The 19,496-nt window shown below is 37.4% G+C and overlaps 1 protein-coding gene across 1 annotated transcript in view; it reads left to right on the forward strand.

Moving 5' to 3' along the window:
• Positions 1–19,496, forward strand: part of tmem259 (transmembrane protein 259) — a 34,880-nt gene that overhangs the window by 12,659 nt on the left and 2,725 nt on the right. The window contains exons 4-11 of the mRNA XM_034531215.1: positions 441–621; positions 3,503–3,613; positions 3,956–4,078; positions 7,594–7,694; positions 7,930–7,987; positions 9,663–9,746; positions 10,083–10,215; positions 13,052–13,151. Of these exons, the coding sequence (XP_034387106.1) occupies positions 441–621; positions 3,503–3,613; positions 3,956–4,078; positions 7,594–7,694; positions 7,930–7,987; positions 9,663–9,746; positions 10,083–10,215; positions 13,052–13,151 (891 nt within the window). The remainder of the gene's footprint in view (positions 1–440; positions 622–3,502; positions 3,614–3,955; positions 4,079–7,593; positions 7,695–7,929; positions 7,988–9,662; positions 9,747–10,082; positions 10,216–13,051; positions 13,152–19,496) is intronic.

The following is a 19,496-nucleotide window of genomic DNA, read 5'->3' on the forward strand; positions in this document are numbered from 1 at the left end:
ACTCCAGTCTCAGAAACGCTGGTGTTGGCTACCTCTGGAATAGAGCATGAATCATAATTCAATTTAGTTTAATATAACTTTATTTGTATAACACCATATCAAAAAATGACTCCGGGCCGTCAATCTGTACAGCATCAACTTGTTGGAAACAATGGCAGAATGGACCCTGTTAGCTCCAGGGCTGCTAACGTGACTAGCTCTCCCTCTGCCGATTTCAACTCTGATCTGTTGTTCACAATAATGTATTACTAACAATCGGGCAACTAGAAAGCTTCAATACTGATCTAATCCTGCGTTTTTACTGAATATCGTCCAATAACACTATGATGGTTAAACAGTGTAATTCATCTGTTCACATGCGTGCAAACTGTGAGGGTGATCTGTATAGAACATGGATCGACTATGGACTCGGATTAGTTCAACTCTCTTTTCTGCTGCAGTTTGAGCTGGACATTGAGCCTCGTCTGAAGCCGTCTCTGATTGGAGGAGGTGTTGGAAGAGGAGCGGGAGGAGGCGCAGGAGGAGTGAACGACAGCCAGGACATCTCCTTCAGCCAGACCACTAAAGGTATGCAGCCGCTGAAGGATTCAGTGTCTGAGCTGGAGATGATGACCAGAGCAGGTAAACCCTCCTCCTTTTCCTCTCTCCTCCTCTTTCCTCCTCCTTCTTCGACCTCTCTCTCCTCCTCCCTTCTCCACCTCTCCTCCTACCTCCTTCTCCTCCTCCACCTGTAAACAGCCGAGATTCTACTTGACCCCAGCAGGTGGTAGCCGTCTCAATGATTGTAAACCAGAACAAGAGAAAGAGTTCATAGAAGATAAACCTCCTCAGATACTGTAGAGTCATGTCTGTTGGTGAGTGAAGAGTTCATTATAGAAGATACACCTCCTCAGATACTGTAGAGTCATGTCTGTTGATATCTAAAGAGTTCATTATAGAAGATACACCTCCTCAGATACTGTAGAGTCATGTCTGTTGGTGAGTGAAGAGTTCATTATAGAAGATACACCTCCTCAGATACTGTAGAGTCATGTCTGTTGATATCTAAAGAGTTCATTATAGAAGATAAACCTCCTCAGATACTGTAGAGTCATGTCTGTTGATATCTAAAGAGTTCATTATAGAAGATAAACCTCCTCAGATACTGTAGAGTCATGTCTGTTGGTGAGTGAAGAGTTCATTATAGAAGATACACCTCCTCAGATACTGTAGAGTTATGTCTGTTGGTGAGTGAAGAGTTCATTATAGAAGATACACCTCCTCAGATACTGTAGAGTCATGTCTGTTGATATCTAAAGAGTTCATTATAGAAGATAAACCTCCTCAGATACTGTAGAGTCATGTCTGTTGATATCTAAAGAGTTCATTATAGAAGATAAACCTCCTCAGATACTGTAGAGTCATGTCTGTTGATATCTAAAGAGTTCATTATAGAAGATACACCTCCTCAGATACTGTAGAGTCATGTCTGTTGATATCTAAAGAGTTCATTATAGAAGATACACCTCCTCAGATACTGTAGAGTCATGTCTGTTGATATCTAAAGAGTTCATTATAGAAGATACACCTCCTCAGATACTGTAGAGTCATGTCTGTTGATATCTAAAGAGTTCATTATAGAAGATAAACCTCCTCAGATACTGTAGAGTCATGTCTGTTGATATCTAAAGAGTTCATTATAGAAGATAAACCTCCTCAGATACTGTAGAGTCATGTCTGTTGATATCTAAAGAGTTCATTATAGAAGATACACCTCCTCAGATACTGTAGAGTCATGTCTGTTGATATCTAAAGAGTTCATTATAGAAGATACACCTCCTCAGATACTGTAGAGTCATGTCTGTTGGTTAGTGAAGAGTTCATTATAGAAGATAAACCTCCTCAGATACTGTAGAGTCATGTCTGTTGATATCTAAAGAGTTCATTATAGAAGATAAACCTCCTCAGATACTGTAGAGTCATGTCTGTTGATATCTAAAGAGTTCATTATAGAAGATAAACCTCCTCAGATACTGTAGAGTCATGTCTGTTGATATCTAAAGAGTTCATTATCGAAGATAAACCTCCTCAGATACTGTAGAGTCATGTCTGTTGGTGAGTGAAGAGTTCATTATAGAAGATAAACCTCCTCAGATACTGTAGAGTCATGTCTGTTGATATCTAAAGAGTTCATTATAGAAGATAAACCTCCTCAGATACTGTAGAGTCATGTCTGTTGATATCTAAAGAGTTCATTATAGAAGATAAACCTCCTCAGATACTGTAGAGTCATGTCTGTTGATATCTAAAGAGTTCATTATCGAAGATAAACCTCCTCAGATACTGTAGAGTCATGTCTGTTGATATCTAAAGAGTTCATTATAGAAGATACACCTCCTCAGATACTGTAGAGTCATGTCTGTTGATATCTAAAGAGTTCATTATAGAAGATACACCTCCTCAGATACTGTAGAGTCATGTCTGTTGATATCTAAAGAGTTCATTATAGAAGATAAACCTCCTCAGATACTGTAGAGTCATGTCTGTTGATATCTAAAGAGTTCATTATAGAAGATAAACCTCCTCAGATACTGTAGAGTCATGTCTGTTGATATCTAAATAGTTCATTATAGAAGATACACCTCCTCAGATACTGTAGAGTCATGTCTGTTGATATCTAAAGAGTTCATTATAGAAGATACACCTCCTCAGATACTGTAGAGTCATGTCTGTTGATATCTAAAGAGTTCATTATAGAAGATAAACCTCCTCAGATACTGTAGAGTCATGTCTGTTGATATCTAAATAGTTCATTATAGAAGATAAACCTCCTCAGATACTGTAGTCATGTCTGTTGATATCTAAAGAGTTCATTATAGAAGATAAACCTCCTCAGATACTGTAGTCATGTCTGTTGATATCTAAAGAGTTCATTATAGAAGATAAACCTCCTCAGATACTGTAGAGTCATGTCTGTTGATATCTAAAGAGTTCATTATAGAAGATAAACCTCCTCAGATACTGTAGTCATGTCTGTTGATATCTAAAGAGTTCATTATAGAAGATACACCTCCTCAGATACTGTAGAGTCATGTCTGTTGATATCTAAAGAGTTCATTTTAGAAGATAAACCTCCTCAGATACTGTAGAGTCATGTCTGTTGGTGAGTGAAGAGTTCATTATAGAAGATAAACCTCCTCAGATACTGTAGAGTCATGTCTGTTGATATCTAAATAGTTCATTTTAGAAGATAAACCTCCTCAGATACTGTAGAGTCATGTCTGTTGGTGAGTGAAGAGTTCATTATAGAAGATAAACCTCCTCAGATACTGTAGAGTCATGTCTGTTGGTGAGTGAAGAGTTCATTATAGAAGATACACCTCCTCAGATACTGTAGAGTCATGTCTGTTGATATCTAAAGAGTTCATTATAGAAGATACACCTCCTCAGATACTGTAGAGTCATGTCTGTTGGTGTCTGAAGAGTTGTCTGAAAAGGAGTCATGTTCTTGTTGTTTTCTCAGTGTGGCCTCAGGAGGAGTACATTGTGGAGTATTCTCTGGAGTACGGCTTCCTGCGTTTGTCTCAGAGCACCAGACAGAGGCTCAACATCCCTGTCATGGTCGTCACTTTGGGTGAGTCACTGAAGGCCTTTGTACATCCTTGATTACTTTCCTCACCTCCTCTCCTCGCATCTTAATCCAAGCCACAGGGGATAATAGCGGAGGAGGTGAGAAAGAGGCGAGAGGAGGTGAGGCAACAGGCCTTTAACCAATGAGACATCATTGCCTCTCAGTCGGCATTTCAAAGCATCCTCGCTCCTGGAGATGCATTTTAGAATTGGGGCATCCTTCAAGGTGGAGCGCTGAGGTCAAGAAGGGAGAAAACGAGGAGGCACAAAATAGAGCCCACTGAACACCTGTCTGCCTCAGTCATGTGACTCTCACATCTTTGATGAAACTTGTACACCTGTTTAGATCCCATGAAGGACGAGTGTTTCGGTGACAGCTTCAGTCGCTTCCTGCTCGACGAGTTTTTGGGCTATGACGACATCCTGATGTCCAGTGTGAAGGCGCTCGCAGAGAACGAGGAGAATAAAGGTAGACACCAGCAAAAAGAGGGAGCGAGGCCAAAGTTTAATTTAAAATCGAGTAAAATGGTAAAAAGTGAATACCTGTTTGTTCCAAAATATTTTGATGTTGCATCTTAACAAATCCTGTTTAAATATCAATTTTGTTTCTCAAACTCTCTACTTCAATTACAGAACCCATTTTCCTCTTAATCTCATTACTAAACCCACGTTCCACTTGGGTTAACTTTGCTTATGTCTGATTCTGCATTAGCCAGTTGTTTACCTATGATACCTATATTGTCAGATCACAAGCAACGTTGTCTATTTGATCAGAGAAGCTGATTATATTCTATCATATACTGCAAAATGGTTCCAAATGAACAAGCTTTCAAGGCAATCCTGAGCTAATCCTAACTATGAACTTGAACCAGCTCTAACTATGAACCTGAACCAGCCCTATCTATAAACCTGAACCAGCTCTAACTATAAACCTGAACCAGCCCTAACTATAAACCTGAACCAGCTCTAACTATGAACTTGAACCAGCTCTAACTATGAACCTGAACCAGCCCTATCTATAAACCTGAACCAGCTCTAACTATAAACCTGAACCAGCCCTAACTATAAACCTGAACCAGCCCTAACTATAAACCTGAACCAGCTCTAACTATAGACCTGAACCAGCTCTAACTATAAACCTGAACCAGCCCTATCTATAAACCTGAACCAGCTCTAACTATAAACCTGAACCAGCCCTAACTATAAACCTGAACCAGCCCTAACTATAAACCTGAACCAGCTCTAACTATAAACCTGAACCAGCCCTAACTATAAACCTGAACCAGCCCCAACTATAAACCTGAACCAGCCCTAACTATAAACCTGAACCAGCACTAACTATAAACCTGAACCAGCTCTAACTATAAACCTGAACCAGCCCTAACTATAAACCTGAACCAGCCCTAACTATAAACCTGAACCAGCTCTAACTATAAACCTGAACCAGCTCTAACTATAAACCTGAACCAGCTCTAACTATAAACCTGAACCAGCTCTAACTATAAACCTGAACCAGCCCTAACTATAAACCTGAACCAGCTCTAACTATGAACCTGAACCAGCTCTAACTATAGACCTGAACCAGCTCTAACTATAAACCTGAACCAGCTCTAACTATAAACCTGAACCAGCTCTAACTATAGACCTGAACCAGCTCTAACTATAGACCTGAACCAGCCCTAACTATAAACCTGAACCAGCTCTAACTATAAACCTGAACCAGCTCTAACTATAAACCTGAACCAGCTCTAACTATAAACCTGAACCAGCTCTAACTATAGACCTGAACCAGCTCTAACTATAGACCTGAACCAGCCCTAACTATAGACCTGAACCAGCTCTAACTATAAACCTGAACCAGCTCTAACTATAAACCTGAACCAGCTCTAACTATACACCTGAACCAGCCTTAACTATAAACCTGAACCAGCTCTAACTATAAACCTGAACCAGCCCTAACTATAAACCTGAACCAGCCCTAGCTATAAACCTGAACCAGCTCTAACTATAAACCTGAACCAGCTCTAACTATAAACCTGAACCAGCCCTAACTATAAACCTGAACCAGCCCTAACTATAAACCTGAACCAGCCCCAACTATAAACCTGAACCAGCCCTAACTATAAACCTGAACCAGCTCTAACTATAAACCTGAACCAGCCCTAACTATAAACCTGAACCAGCCCCAACTATAAACCTGAACCAGCCCTAACTATAAACCTGAACCAGCTCTAACTATAAACCTGAACCAGCTCTAACTATAAACCTGAACCAGCCCTAACTATAAACCTGAACCAGCCCTAACTATACACCTGAACCAGCTCTAACTATAAACCTGAACCAGCCCTAACTATACACCTGAACCAGCTCTAACTATAGACCTGAACCAGCTCTAACTATAAACCTGAACCAGCACTAACTATACACCTGAACCAGCCCTAACTATAAACCTGAACCAGCCCTAACTATAAACCTGAACCAGTCCTAACTATACACCTGAACCAGCCCTAACTATACACCTGAACCAGCCCTAACTATAAACCTGAACCAGCCCTAACTATAAACCTGAACCAGCCCTAACTATACACCTGAACCAGCCCTAACTAAAGGTATTCAACACATTTCCCCCTGGGGATGAATAAAGTATGTATCTATCTATCCATCCATCCATCTGTAAACCTGAACGAGTCCTAAATATAAACCTGAGCCAGTCCTAACTATAAACCTGAACCAGTCCTAACTATAAACCTGCATTCAGACAGCGCAGCTCACTAGTGGGTTAATATGGTACTATGAGATTTTTAGTGGAGTAGTATGGTACTATAATCTCTCTAGTAGGGTAGTAGGGTAATATGGTACTATAAGCTATAATAGCTATACTACTATAATATTCCTCTAGTCCTTTTTCCCGTTACAGAACCTGAGTTCCTCTAGTCCCCTACTTTGATTACAGAACCCGAGTTCCTCTAGTCCCCTACTCCGATTACAGAACCTGAGTTCCTCTAGTCCCCTACTTTGATTACAGAACCCGAGTTCCTCTAGTCCCCTACTCCGATTACAGAACCCGAGTTCCTCTAGTCCCCTACTCCGATTACAGAACCCGAGTTCCTCTAGTCCCCTACTCCGATTACAGAACCCGAGTTCCTCTAGTCCCCTACTCCGATTACAGAACCCGAGTTCCTCTAGTCCCCTACTCCGATTACAGAAACCGAGTTCCTCTAGTCCCCTACTCCGATTACAGAACCCGAGTTCCTCTAGTCCCCTACTCCGATTACAGAACCCGAGTTCCTCTAGTCCCCTACTCCGATTACAGAACCCGAGTTCCTATTTGTAGGACAGTGCACATTAATATAAACATTTCTGTAAGCCAAGTTAGCCAAGAGGGTATTTTTCATCTGTAGTCCCAAGAGGCAGATGTTATGAAACAAACCTAAAAACATAAGATTACATATGCAATGTAAAAACACGCAAAATAAAATAAGTGAGAACTATGTTAAAATGGACAGAATAAAAACATCCATGTCAGAGACCCAACACATAAAAGCATACAGAGTAAATTAAATATATAACCACAGACAGGTAAACAACAACAAAAGACATACATGCAGGTAGAGTGAATGGTCGACCAGCAAAGTCAGGACATATAGACCTAAAAACAGACAGTCAACAACTGACAGACAGACAGCGAAAGTCTTACAAGGACAGATTGAGGACGGGTAGAGTTCCTCTAGTCCTTATTCCCGTTACTGAACCTGAGTTGCTCTAGTCCTCTACTCTGATTTCCAAACCAAAGTTCCTCTAGTCCCCTGCTCCAACTACAGAATCTAACTTTCTCTAATCCCTCATTTCGATAAGAGACCAGCGTTTCTCTAATCCCCTTCTCCAATTACAGACTTAGTAATAAGTAGCCTAGCGTGTGTAGTTTAGTGAGTTAGAAACTGAGTCCTCGGCAGGTTGTTGATGTCACACTGTGATTCTCTGCAGGGTTCCTGAGAAATGTGGTGTCTGGAGAACATTACCGCTTTGTCAGCATGTGGATGGCCAGAACATCCTACCTGGCCGCCTTCGTCATCATGGTCATATTTGTAAGTGAAGAAGTTATAATGGCGGTGACGTCTGACATATTTCCTTCGTCTGCAATGAAAACTGGTAAAAGTAGAATACAAAAAAGACAAATACATAAGTCAATAAGGTTAGACGTTTATATTCAGATCAAACTCAGTGTGAGTGCGAGGTGGTGTTTTCTAAAAGAAAGCAAAACTATATCAAATATCTAACTCTGAAGTGTTTTGATCAGTGTTTGTGTTTTGTCTTTTTCAGACTCTGTCAGTGTCCATGCTGCTCAGATATTCTCACCACCAGATCTTCGTCTTCATTGGTCAGTTTACTCTGATACCTCACATCCACACAGCATTCAGTCCAGACCAGTTTATTGTTCAGTCCAGTTTATTGTTCAGTCCAGTTTATTGTGCAGTCCAGTTTATTGTTCAGTCCAGTTTATTGTTCAGTCCAGTTTATTGTTCAGTCCAGTTTATTCAGTCCAGTTTATTGTGCAGTCCAGTTTATTGTGCAGTCCAGTTTATTGTTCAGTCCAGTTTATTGTTCAGTCCAGTTTATTGTGCAGTCCAGTTTATTGTTCAGACCAGTTTATTGTCCAGTCCAGACCAGTTTATTGTTCAGTCAAGTTTATTGTTCAGTCCAGTTTATTGTTCAGTCCAGTTTATTGTTCAGACCAGTTTATTGTTCAGACCAGTTTATTGTCCAGTCCAGACCAGTTTATTGTTCAGACCAGTTTATTGTTCAGTCCAGTTTATTGTTCAGACCAGTTTATTGTCCAGTCCAGACCAGTTTATTGTTCAGTCCAGTTTATTGTTCAGTCCAGTTTATTGTTCAGTCCAGTTTATTGTTCAGACCAGTTTATTGTTCAGTCCAGTTTATTGTTCAGTCCAGTTTATTGTTCAGTCCAGTTTATTGTTCAGTCCAGTTTATTGTTCAGACCAGTTTATTGTTCAGACCAGTTTATTGTCCAGTCCAGACCAGTTTATTGTTCAGACCAGTTTATTGTCCAGACCAGTTTATTGTCCAGTCCAGTTTATTGTTCAGTCCAGTTTATTGTTCAGTCCAGTTTATTGTTCAGACCAGTTTATTGTCCAGACCAGTTTATTGTTCAGTCCAGTTTATTGTTCAGTCCAGTTTATTGTTCAGTCCAGTTTATTGTTCAGACCAGTTTATTGTCCAGACCAGTTTATTGTCCAGTCCAGACCAGTTTATTGTTCAGACCAGTTTATTGTTCAGACCAGTTTATTGTTCAGACCAGTTTATTGTTCAGACCAGTTTATTGTTCAGTCCAGACCAGTTTATTGTTCAGTCCAGTTTATTTTTCAGACCAGTTTATTGTTCAGTCCAGTTTATTGTTCAGACCAGTTTATTGTTCAGTCCAGTTTATTGTTCAGACCAGTTTATTGTTCAGACCAGTTTATTGTTCAGACCAGTTTATTGTTCAGTCCAGACCAGTTTATTGTTCAGTCCAGTTTATTGTTCAGACCAGTTTATTGTTCAGACCAGTTTATTGTTCAGACCAGTTTATTGTTCAGTCCAGACCAGTTTATTGTTCAGTCCAGTTTATTTTTCAGACCAGTTTATTGTTCAGTCCAGTTTATTGTTCAGTCCAGACCAGTTTATTGTCCAGTCCAGACCAGTTCATTGTTCAATCCAGTTCCCACACATTTATTGTAGTCCATTCCAGAAGGGTTTAATGTAGCCCAGTCTGGTCCAGAGTCAGACTTGTCCAGTTTAGTCCAAAGTAGACCAGTGCATTATAATCCAGTCCAGTTCAGGGCAATCTAGTCTTGTCCAGTTCAATGTAGTTCAGTCTGGTCCAGTTTGAGATCCTAGATAACTGACTCGACTTATGATTTTCAGTTTAAATATATATATTAGGAGGGTATATGATCCGGTACATGAACAGAGTACTTGTGTTAGTACAGAATTGATTAACTCTGTCTTTAAACCATCAGCTGTGTGTTTATCTGGTCTCGGTCTGTCCCCCTCAGTGGATCTTCTTCAGATGTTGGAGATGAACATGACTATCGCCTTCCCAGCAGCCCCTCTGCTCACCGTCATTCTGGCCCTCGTTGGTAAGTCCACTTCCTGGAAAGTCGAGACAGTCAAGTCCCTAGTCTAGACATGACCAGGCTGAAATCTAGTCTTAATATTTGGCCAAACCTGGTCAGAACAGTTAGGCTACAGGGTTCTACCTAATTCTAGTCGGTCAAGTTTGTTCAAGTCTTGATTGGAAATCCAAGTCCATGATACAAACAAGGTTTTTTTCACAGCTTCATGAGACAAACCTTTTGATTGTTGTTATCAGAAATTGTCTCTTTTTGAGTCTGGTAGTACAAATCGGAAGCCAGTGATTTGTTAAAGCTAAAAGAGTAAAATACTGACTTGCTGTTGTCACTTCCTGTCATCAGGCATGGAGGCAATCATGTCTGAGTTCTTCAACGACACAACAACAGCCTTCTACATCATCCTCATCGTCTGGTTGGCCGATCAGTATGATGCCATCTGCTGTCACACCAATACCAGCAAACGCCACTGGCTGAGGTTAGTCGCATGACCAACACTGGCTCACATCATTGGCTTAATTAAAACCACTCCCAGAGGTACCGAACTGGACCAATCACAGCACAGTAGAAACAACATCCTGGCGAGGGGCATTTTGAGTGCATGATGATCATCCATCCACTCTCTAATATATCCCCATCTACAAAGACTCATCAACACACTTGACAGGCGAGTCTGTGTTGCTCAGTTGCACGCTAACAAAACATTATTCATTCTGACATACACAGACAGACCAACACAGATTCCTTTCTTTATTCAATTCAATTCAGTTTATTTTGTATAACCCAAACTCACAAACTTGCCTCAGGGGGCGTTACAATCTACGACATTCCTGAATTTTGACTTCACATCAGGAAAAACTCCCAAAAAATAGAAAAAACCCTTTCAGGGGAAAATAGTGAAGAACCCTTCAGGAGAGCAACAGAGGAGGATCCCTCTCCCCGGATGGACAGATGAATAGATGTCATATGTACAGAAGATGAACAGAGTTACAAAGTTACATAAACATTCAATGAATATGGCAGAAATTATGAATAATGAGTAGTAGGCATGGACCACGATCCAGACCAGGGGCAAAGAGGCAGAACCCAGGAGCAGCTTCAGACACCTCCAGGTCCAATGGACCCTCTGAGACGTGAAGTCACAACGACTCCGGGGAGGAAGCAGAGTTAATAAGGTGCAATGGAGAGATGTAAATTCATCCATAAGGAGAGAGAGAAGAGGAGATAGGTGCTCAGTGTATCCTAAAACATCCCCCAGCAGCCTATAAACCTATAGCAGCATATCAAGGGGCTGGACCAGGGCAAACCTGATTCAGCCCTAACTATAAGCACTATTAAAGAGGAAAGTCTTAAGTCTATTCTTGAATGAGGTGACTGTGTCTGCCTCCAGGACTGAAAGTGGAAGCTGGTTCCATAAAAGAGGAGCTTGATAACTGAAGGCTCTGGCTCCCATCCTACTTTTTAGGACTCTAGGAACCACAAGTAGCCCCACATTTAGTGAGTGCAGCTCTCTAGTGGGGCAATATGGTACTACAAGCTCCTTAAGATATGATGGTGCATCACCAATCAAGGCTTTGTAGGTGAGGAGAAGAATTTTAAATGTGATTCTTGATTTTACAGGGAGCCAGTGCAGAGCAGCTAATACAGGAGTCATGTGATCTCTTTTCTTAGTTTTTGTGAGTACACGAGCTGCAGCATTCTGGATCAACTGGAGGGATTTAAGAGACTTATTAGAGCAGCCTGATAATAAGGAGTTGCAGTATTTATAGTTAGATGATGCTGCTGCAGCGCCACATATTGGCCAAATGGCACTGATTTTATCATAATCATTTAGTCATATCTTATAATAGCAATGTAAGAACAAATTTTGTAAGATCGACTATGTAAGAACATATTGCTGACACACGTTGGTGTGTCAGCAATATGACATTTATTTTGTATTATGTGGCCTGCCCAAAACTATTTGAGCTAACATCTATGGGACATCCAAAATAAAATAAAAGAATCACTTTTTCTGGCTTTAGCTGCGTTCACACCAAACGCGTTGCGAATGTTCACATTTGCTTCATTCACACTAGACGCACCGAAGAGGTGGCGTTGCTTATATCTCCCTGGCTTATCTCCATATTAACGGTTATCATTTCCGCCATCCACCATGGAAAGAACCAATATTTCGGAACATCAAACGCCCTCGTGTCTGGGTTCATGACATCATCATGGGCGCACACCCAGCTTGGTGAACTTTCGCAACACAGCATCGCGTGAATTGTTTGCGCGAGTTGAAATGGGAGAAAAATTATATAACATAATAATATTCACGCCGCGCCATTCGTGCCGCCCAACTTAAATTTGCGTTATTCACATCCATTCGCACCTGTATTTGACTTTGGATCTTGATTAGTGATGCATCTACTCGCGCAGAAAATTCGCAACGCTTTTGGTGTAAACGCAGCATGAGTCCAAAGCAGGAGGCAACCTCTGGTTCTATAAAGTGAAGACTATGCTTCATGTGTTGAAGCTGCATTCTCTCTCCTGACCACCAGGGGGAGACTCCTCTGGTTGTATAGAAGTCTATGCTTCATGTGTTGAAGCTGCATTCTCTCTCCTGACCACCAGGGGGCGACTCCTCTGGTTGTATAGAAGTCTATGCGTCATGTGTTAAAGCTGCATTCTCTTCCCTGACCACCAGGGGGCGACTCCTCTGGTTGTATAGAAGTCTATGCTTCATGTGTTAAAGCTGCATTCTCTCTCCTGACCACCAGGGGGCGACTCTGGTTATATAGAAGTCTATATAAATGACTCTACTTCTCTTGATTTATTCACTCAGTAAACATTGTTTACGGTCTCAATCTCTAGTTTCAAGTCTTCTTCAATACAGCATGATGTTCATTGAGTCAAACAGACCATAAAGCAGGGTATGCTTTAGGGCGGGGCTACAAGGTGATTGACAGGTCAACACCACGCCGATGTCCGGACTGGGAGTTGTCCGTGTTTTCTTCTTCCAGCTTTACCTCTTGAAAGTGTTTTCACTGTATTAAATTAATCTGATTATACTCGGCTCCACCCTATCACATCGCTTCTGGTCCCAAAATCCCAGATGATGACAACCACAATGTAGCACTAAGAACTAATGTGTGATGTCACGGTGACTCGATCCATTTCTTATGTACAGTCTATGTTTGTTTTTGCTACTCTGTCATTTTAGTACATAGATTTTGTCGTGGCTTGTCTGGTCAGAAGATGGGATGAACGGCTGTGAAAATATGCAAAGGACTCGCATTAAAATGGCTTACTTTGAACATCTTTGTTCTCAGGTTCTTCTATCTTTACCACTTTGCATTCTACGCGTATCACTACCGCTTCAACGGACAGTACAGCAGCCTGGCCCTGGTCACCTCCTGGCTCTTCATTCAGGTCAGAACCCCCCTGCCTCAAATCCATGCTTAATCAGAGCCCCACAGGGAGTCAAGGGGTTTCATTTCATCGTTACATTACTTCATAGGAATCAAACATCAGAGAACCAAAGTATGCGACTTGTGAATAAGATCATTTTACCTGATGACAACCTAAAGATCAGGGACTTCATTAATATACCTGTTCACACCAAACGTTTACCTGTGAACACAACATATTAATATACGTTTACCTGTGAACACGACATATTAATAAATGTTTACCTGTAAACACGACATATTAATATACGTTTACCTGTAAACACAACATATTAATATACGTTTACCTGTGAACACGACAGATTAATAAACGTTTACCTGTAAACACAACATATTAATAAACGTTTACCTGTGAACACAACATATTAATAAACGTTTACCTGTAAACACAACATATTAATAAATGTTTACCTGTGAACACAACATATTAATAAACGTTTACCTGTAAACACAACAGATTAATATACGTTTACCTGTGAACACGACATATTAATAAATGTTTACCTGTGAACACGACAGATTAACAACCGTTTACCTGTAAACACAACATATTAATATACGTTTACCTGTGAACACGACATATTAATAAATGTTTACCTGTGAACACGACATATTAATAAATGTTTACCTGTGAACACGACAGATTAACAACCGTTTACCTGTAAACACAACATATTAATATACGTTTACCTGTGAACACGACATATTAATATACGTTTACCTGTGAACACGACAGATTAATAAACGTTTACCTGTAAACACAACATATTAATAAATGTTTACCTGTGAACACGACATATTAATAAATGTTTACCTGTGAACACGACATATTAATAAACGTTTACCTGTGAACACGACATATTAATAAACGTTTACCTGTGAACACGACAGATTAACAACCGTTTACCTGTAAACACAACATATTAATAAATGTTTACCTGTAAACACAACATATTAATAAATGTTTACCTGTAAACACAACATATTAATAAATGTTTACCTGTGAACACAACATATTAAATGTTTACCTGTGAACACAACATATTAATAAATGTTTACCTGTAAACACAACATATTAATAAATGTTTACCTGTGAACACAACATATTAAATGTTTACCTGTGAACACAACATATTAATAAATGTTTACCTGTAAACACGACATATTAATAAACGTTTACCTGTGAACACGACAGATTAACAACCGTTTACCTGTGAACACGATATATTAATAAATGTTTACCTGTAAACACAACATATTAATAAATGTTTACCTGTAAACACAACATATTAATAAATGTTTACCTGTGAACACGACAGATTAATAAATGTTTACCTGTGAACACAACATATTAATATACGTTTACCTGTGAACACAACATATTAATAAATGTTTACCTGTGAACACAACATATTAATATACGTTTACCTGTGAACACAACATATTAATATACGTTTACCTGTGAACACAACATATTAATATACGTTTACCTGTGAACACAACATATTAATATACGTTTACCTGTGAACACGATATATTAATATACGTTTACCTGTGAACACAACATATTAATATACGTTTACCTGTGAACACAACATATTAATATACGTTTACCTGTGAACACAACATATTAATATACGTTTACCTGTGAACACAACATATTAATATACGTTTACCTGTGAACACAACATATTAATATACGTTTACCTGTGAACACGATATATTAATAAACATTTACCTGTGAACACGACAGATTAATAAACGTTTACCTGTAAACACAACATATTAATAAATGTTTACCTGTGAACACGACATATTAATAAATGTTTACCTGTGAACACGACATATTAATAAATGTTTACCTGTGAACACGACATATTAATAAACGTTTACCTGTGAACACGACAGATTAACAACCGTTTACCTGTAAACACAACATATTAATAAATGTTTACCTGTGAACACAACATATTAATAAATGTTTACCTGTGAACACAACATATTAATAAATGTTTACCTGTAAACACGACATATTAATAAACGTTTACCTGTGAACACGACAGATTAACAACCGTTTACCTGTGAACACGATATATTAATAAATGTTTACCTGTAAACACGACATATTAATAAATGTTTACCTGTGAACACGACAGATTAATAAACATTTACCTGTGAACACAACATATTAATGAATGTTTACCTGTGAACACGACAGATTAATAAACATTTACCTGTGAACACAACATATTAATAAATGTTTACCTGTGAACACGACAGATTAATATACGTTTACCTGTAAACACAACATATTAATAAACGTTTACCTGTAAACACGACAGATTAATAAATGTTTACCTGTGAACACAACATATTAATAAATGTTTACCTGTGAACACGACAGATTAATAAATGTTTACCTGTGAACACAACATATTAATATACGTTTACCTGTGAACACAACATATTAATAAACGTTTACCTGTGAACACGACATATTAATAAACGTTTACCTGTAAACACAACATATTAATATACGTTTACCTGTGAACACAACATATTAATATACGTTTACCTGTGAACACAACATATTAATATACGTTTACCGGTGAACACAACATATTAATATACGTTTACCTGTGAACACGATATATTAATAAACATTTACCTGTGAACACGACAGATTAATAAACGTTTACCTGTAAACACAACATATTAATAAACGTTTACCTGTAAACACGACATATTAATATACGTTTACCTGTAAACACAACATATTAATATACGTTTACCTGTGAACACGACAGATTAATAAACGTTTACCTGTAAACACAACATATTAATAAACGTTTACCTGTGAACACAACATATTAATATACGTTTACCTGTGAACACAACATATTAATAAACGTTTACCTGTAAACACAACAGATTAATAAACGTTTACCTGTAAACACAACATATTAATAAACGTTTACCTGTAAACACAACATATTAATATACGTTTACCTGTGAACACAACATATTAATAAATGTTTACCTGTGAACACAACATATTAATAAATGTTTACCTGTAAACACAACATATTAATAAATGTTTACCTGTGAACACGACAGATTAATAAATGTTTACCTGTGAACACAACATATTAATATACGTTTACCTGTGAACACAACATATTAATATACGTTTACCTGTGAACACAACATATTAATATACGTTTACCTGTGAACACAACATATTAATATACGTTTACCTGTGAACACGATATATTAATAAACATTTACCTGTGAACACGACAGATTAATAAACGTTTACCTGTGAACACGACAGATTAATATACGTTTACCTGTGAACACGACATATTAATAAATGTTTACCTGTGAACACGATATATTAATAAATGTTTACCTGTGAACACGATATATTAATAAACATTTACCTGTGAACACGACAGATTAATAAACGTTTACCTGTAAACACAACATATTAATAAACGTTTACCTGTAAACACGACATATTAATATACGTTTACCTGTAAACACAACATATTAATATACGTTTACCTGTGAACACGACAGATTAATAAACGTTTACCTGTAAACACGACAGATTAATAAACGTTTACCTGTAAACACAACATATTAATAAATGTTTACCTGTGAACACGACAGATTAACAACCGTTTACCTGTAAACACAACATATTAATATACGTTTACCTGTGAACACGACATATTAATAAATGTTTACCTGTGAACACGACATATTAATAAATGTTTACCTGTGAACACGACAGATTAACAACCGTTTACCTGTAAACACAACATATTAATATACGTTTACCTGTGAACACGACATATTAATAAACGTTTACCTGTGAACACGACAGATTAACAACCGTTTACCTGTAAACACAACATATTAATAAATGTTTACCTGTGAACACAACATATTAATAAATGTTTACCTGTGAACACAACATATTAATAAATGTTTACCTGTAAACACGACATATTAATAAACGTTTACCTGTGAACACGACAGATTAACAACCGTTTACCTGTGAACACGATATATTAATAAATGTTTACCTGTAAACACGACATATTAATAAACGTTTACCTGTGAACACGACAGATTAATAAACATTTACCTGTGAACACAACATATTAATAAATGTTTACCTGTGAACACGACAGATTAATAAACATTTACCTGTGAACACAACATATTAATAAATGTTTACCTGTGAACACGACAGATTAATATACGTTTACCTGTAAACACAACATATTAATGAACGTTTACCTGTAAACACGACAGATTAATAAATGTTTACCTGTGAACACAACATATTAATAAATGTTTACCTGTGAACACGACAGATTAATAAATGTTTACCTGTGAACACAACATATTAATATACGTTTACCTGTGAACACAACATATTAATAAACGTTTACCTGTGAACTGACATATTAATAAACGTTTACCTGTAAACACAACATATTAATATACGTTTACCTGTGAACACAACATATTAATATACGTTTACCGGTGAACACAACATATTAATATACGTTTACCGGTGAACACAACATATTAATATACGTTTACCTGTGAACACGATATATTAATAAACATTTACCTGTGAACACGACAGATTAATAAACGTTTACCTGTAAACACGACATATTAATATACGTTTACCTGTAAACACAACATATTAATATACGTTTACCTGTGAACACGACAGATTAATAAACGTTTACCTGTAAACACAACATATTAATAAACGTTTACCTGTGAACACAACATATTAATATACGTTTACCTGTGAACACAACATATTAATAAACGTTTACCTGTAAACACAACAGATTAATAAACGTTTACCTGTAAACACAACATATTAATAAACGTTTACCTGTAAACACAACATATTAATATACGTTTACCTGTGAACACGACAGATTAACAACCGTTTACCTGTAAACACAACATATTAATATACGTTTACCTGTGAACACGACATATTAATAAATGTTTACCTGTGAACACGACATATTAATAAATGTTTACCTGTGAACACGACATATTAATAAATGTTTACCTGTGAACACGACAGATTAACAACCGTTTACCTGTAAACACAACATATTAATATACGTTTACCTGTGAACACGACATATTAATATACGTTTACCTGTGAACACGACAGATTAATAAACGTTTACCTGTAAACACAACATATTAATAAATGTTTACCTGTGAACACGACATATTAATAAATGTTTACCTGTGAACACGACATATTAATAAACGTTTGCCTGTGAACACGACATATTAATAAATGTTTACCTGTGAACACGACAGATTAACAACCGTTTACCTGTAAACACAACATATTAATATACGTTTACCTGTGAACACGACATATTAATATACGTTTACCTGTGAACACGACAGATTAATAAACGTTTACCTGTAAACACAACATATTAATAAATGTTTACCTGTGAACACGACATATTAATAAATGTTTACCTGTGAACACGACATATTAATAAACGTTTGCCTGTGAACACGACATATTAATAAACGTTTACCTGTGAACACGACAGATTAACAACCGTTTACCTGTAAACACAACATATTAATAAATGTTTACCTGTGAACACAACATATTAATAAATGTTTACCTGTGAACACAACATATTAATAAATGTTTACCTGTAAACACGACATATTAATAAACGTTTACCTGTGAACACGACAGATTAACAACCGTTTACCTGTGAACACGATATATTAATAAATGTTTACCTGTAAACACGACATATTAATAAACGTTTACCTGTGAACACGACAGATTAATAAACATTTACCTGTGAACACAACATATTAATAAATGTTTACCTGTGAACACGACAGATTAATAAACATTTACCTGTGAACACAACATATTAATAAATGTTTACCTGTGAACACAACATATTAATAAATGTTTACCTGTAAACACAACATATTAATAAATGTTTACCTGTGAACACGACAGATTAATAAATGTTTACCTGTGAACACAACATATTAATATACGTTTACCTGTGAACACAACATATTAATATACGTTTACCTGTGAACACAACATATTAATATACGTTTACCTGTGAACACAACATATTAATATACGTTTACCTGTGAACACGATATATTAATAAACATTTACCTGTGAACACGACAGATTAATAAACGTTTACCTGTAAACACAACATATTAATAAACGTTTACCTGTAAACACGAC

This window comes from Cyclopterus lumpus, chromosome 4 (assembly GCF_009769545.1).
Source record: "Cyclopterus lumpus isolate fCycLum1 chromosome 4, fCycLum1.pri, whole genome shotgun sequence".
In the NCBI taxonomy this organism is placed as follows: Eukaryota; Metazoa; Chordata; class Actinopteri; order Perciformes; family Cyclopteridae; genus Cyclopterus; species Cyclopterus lumpus.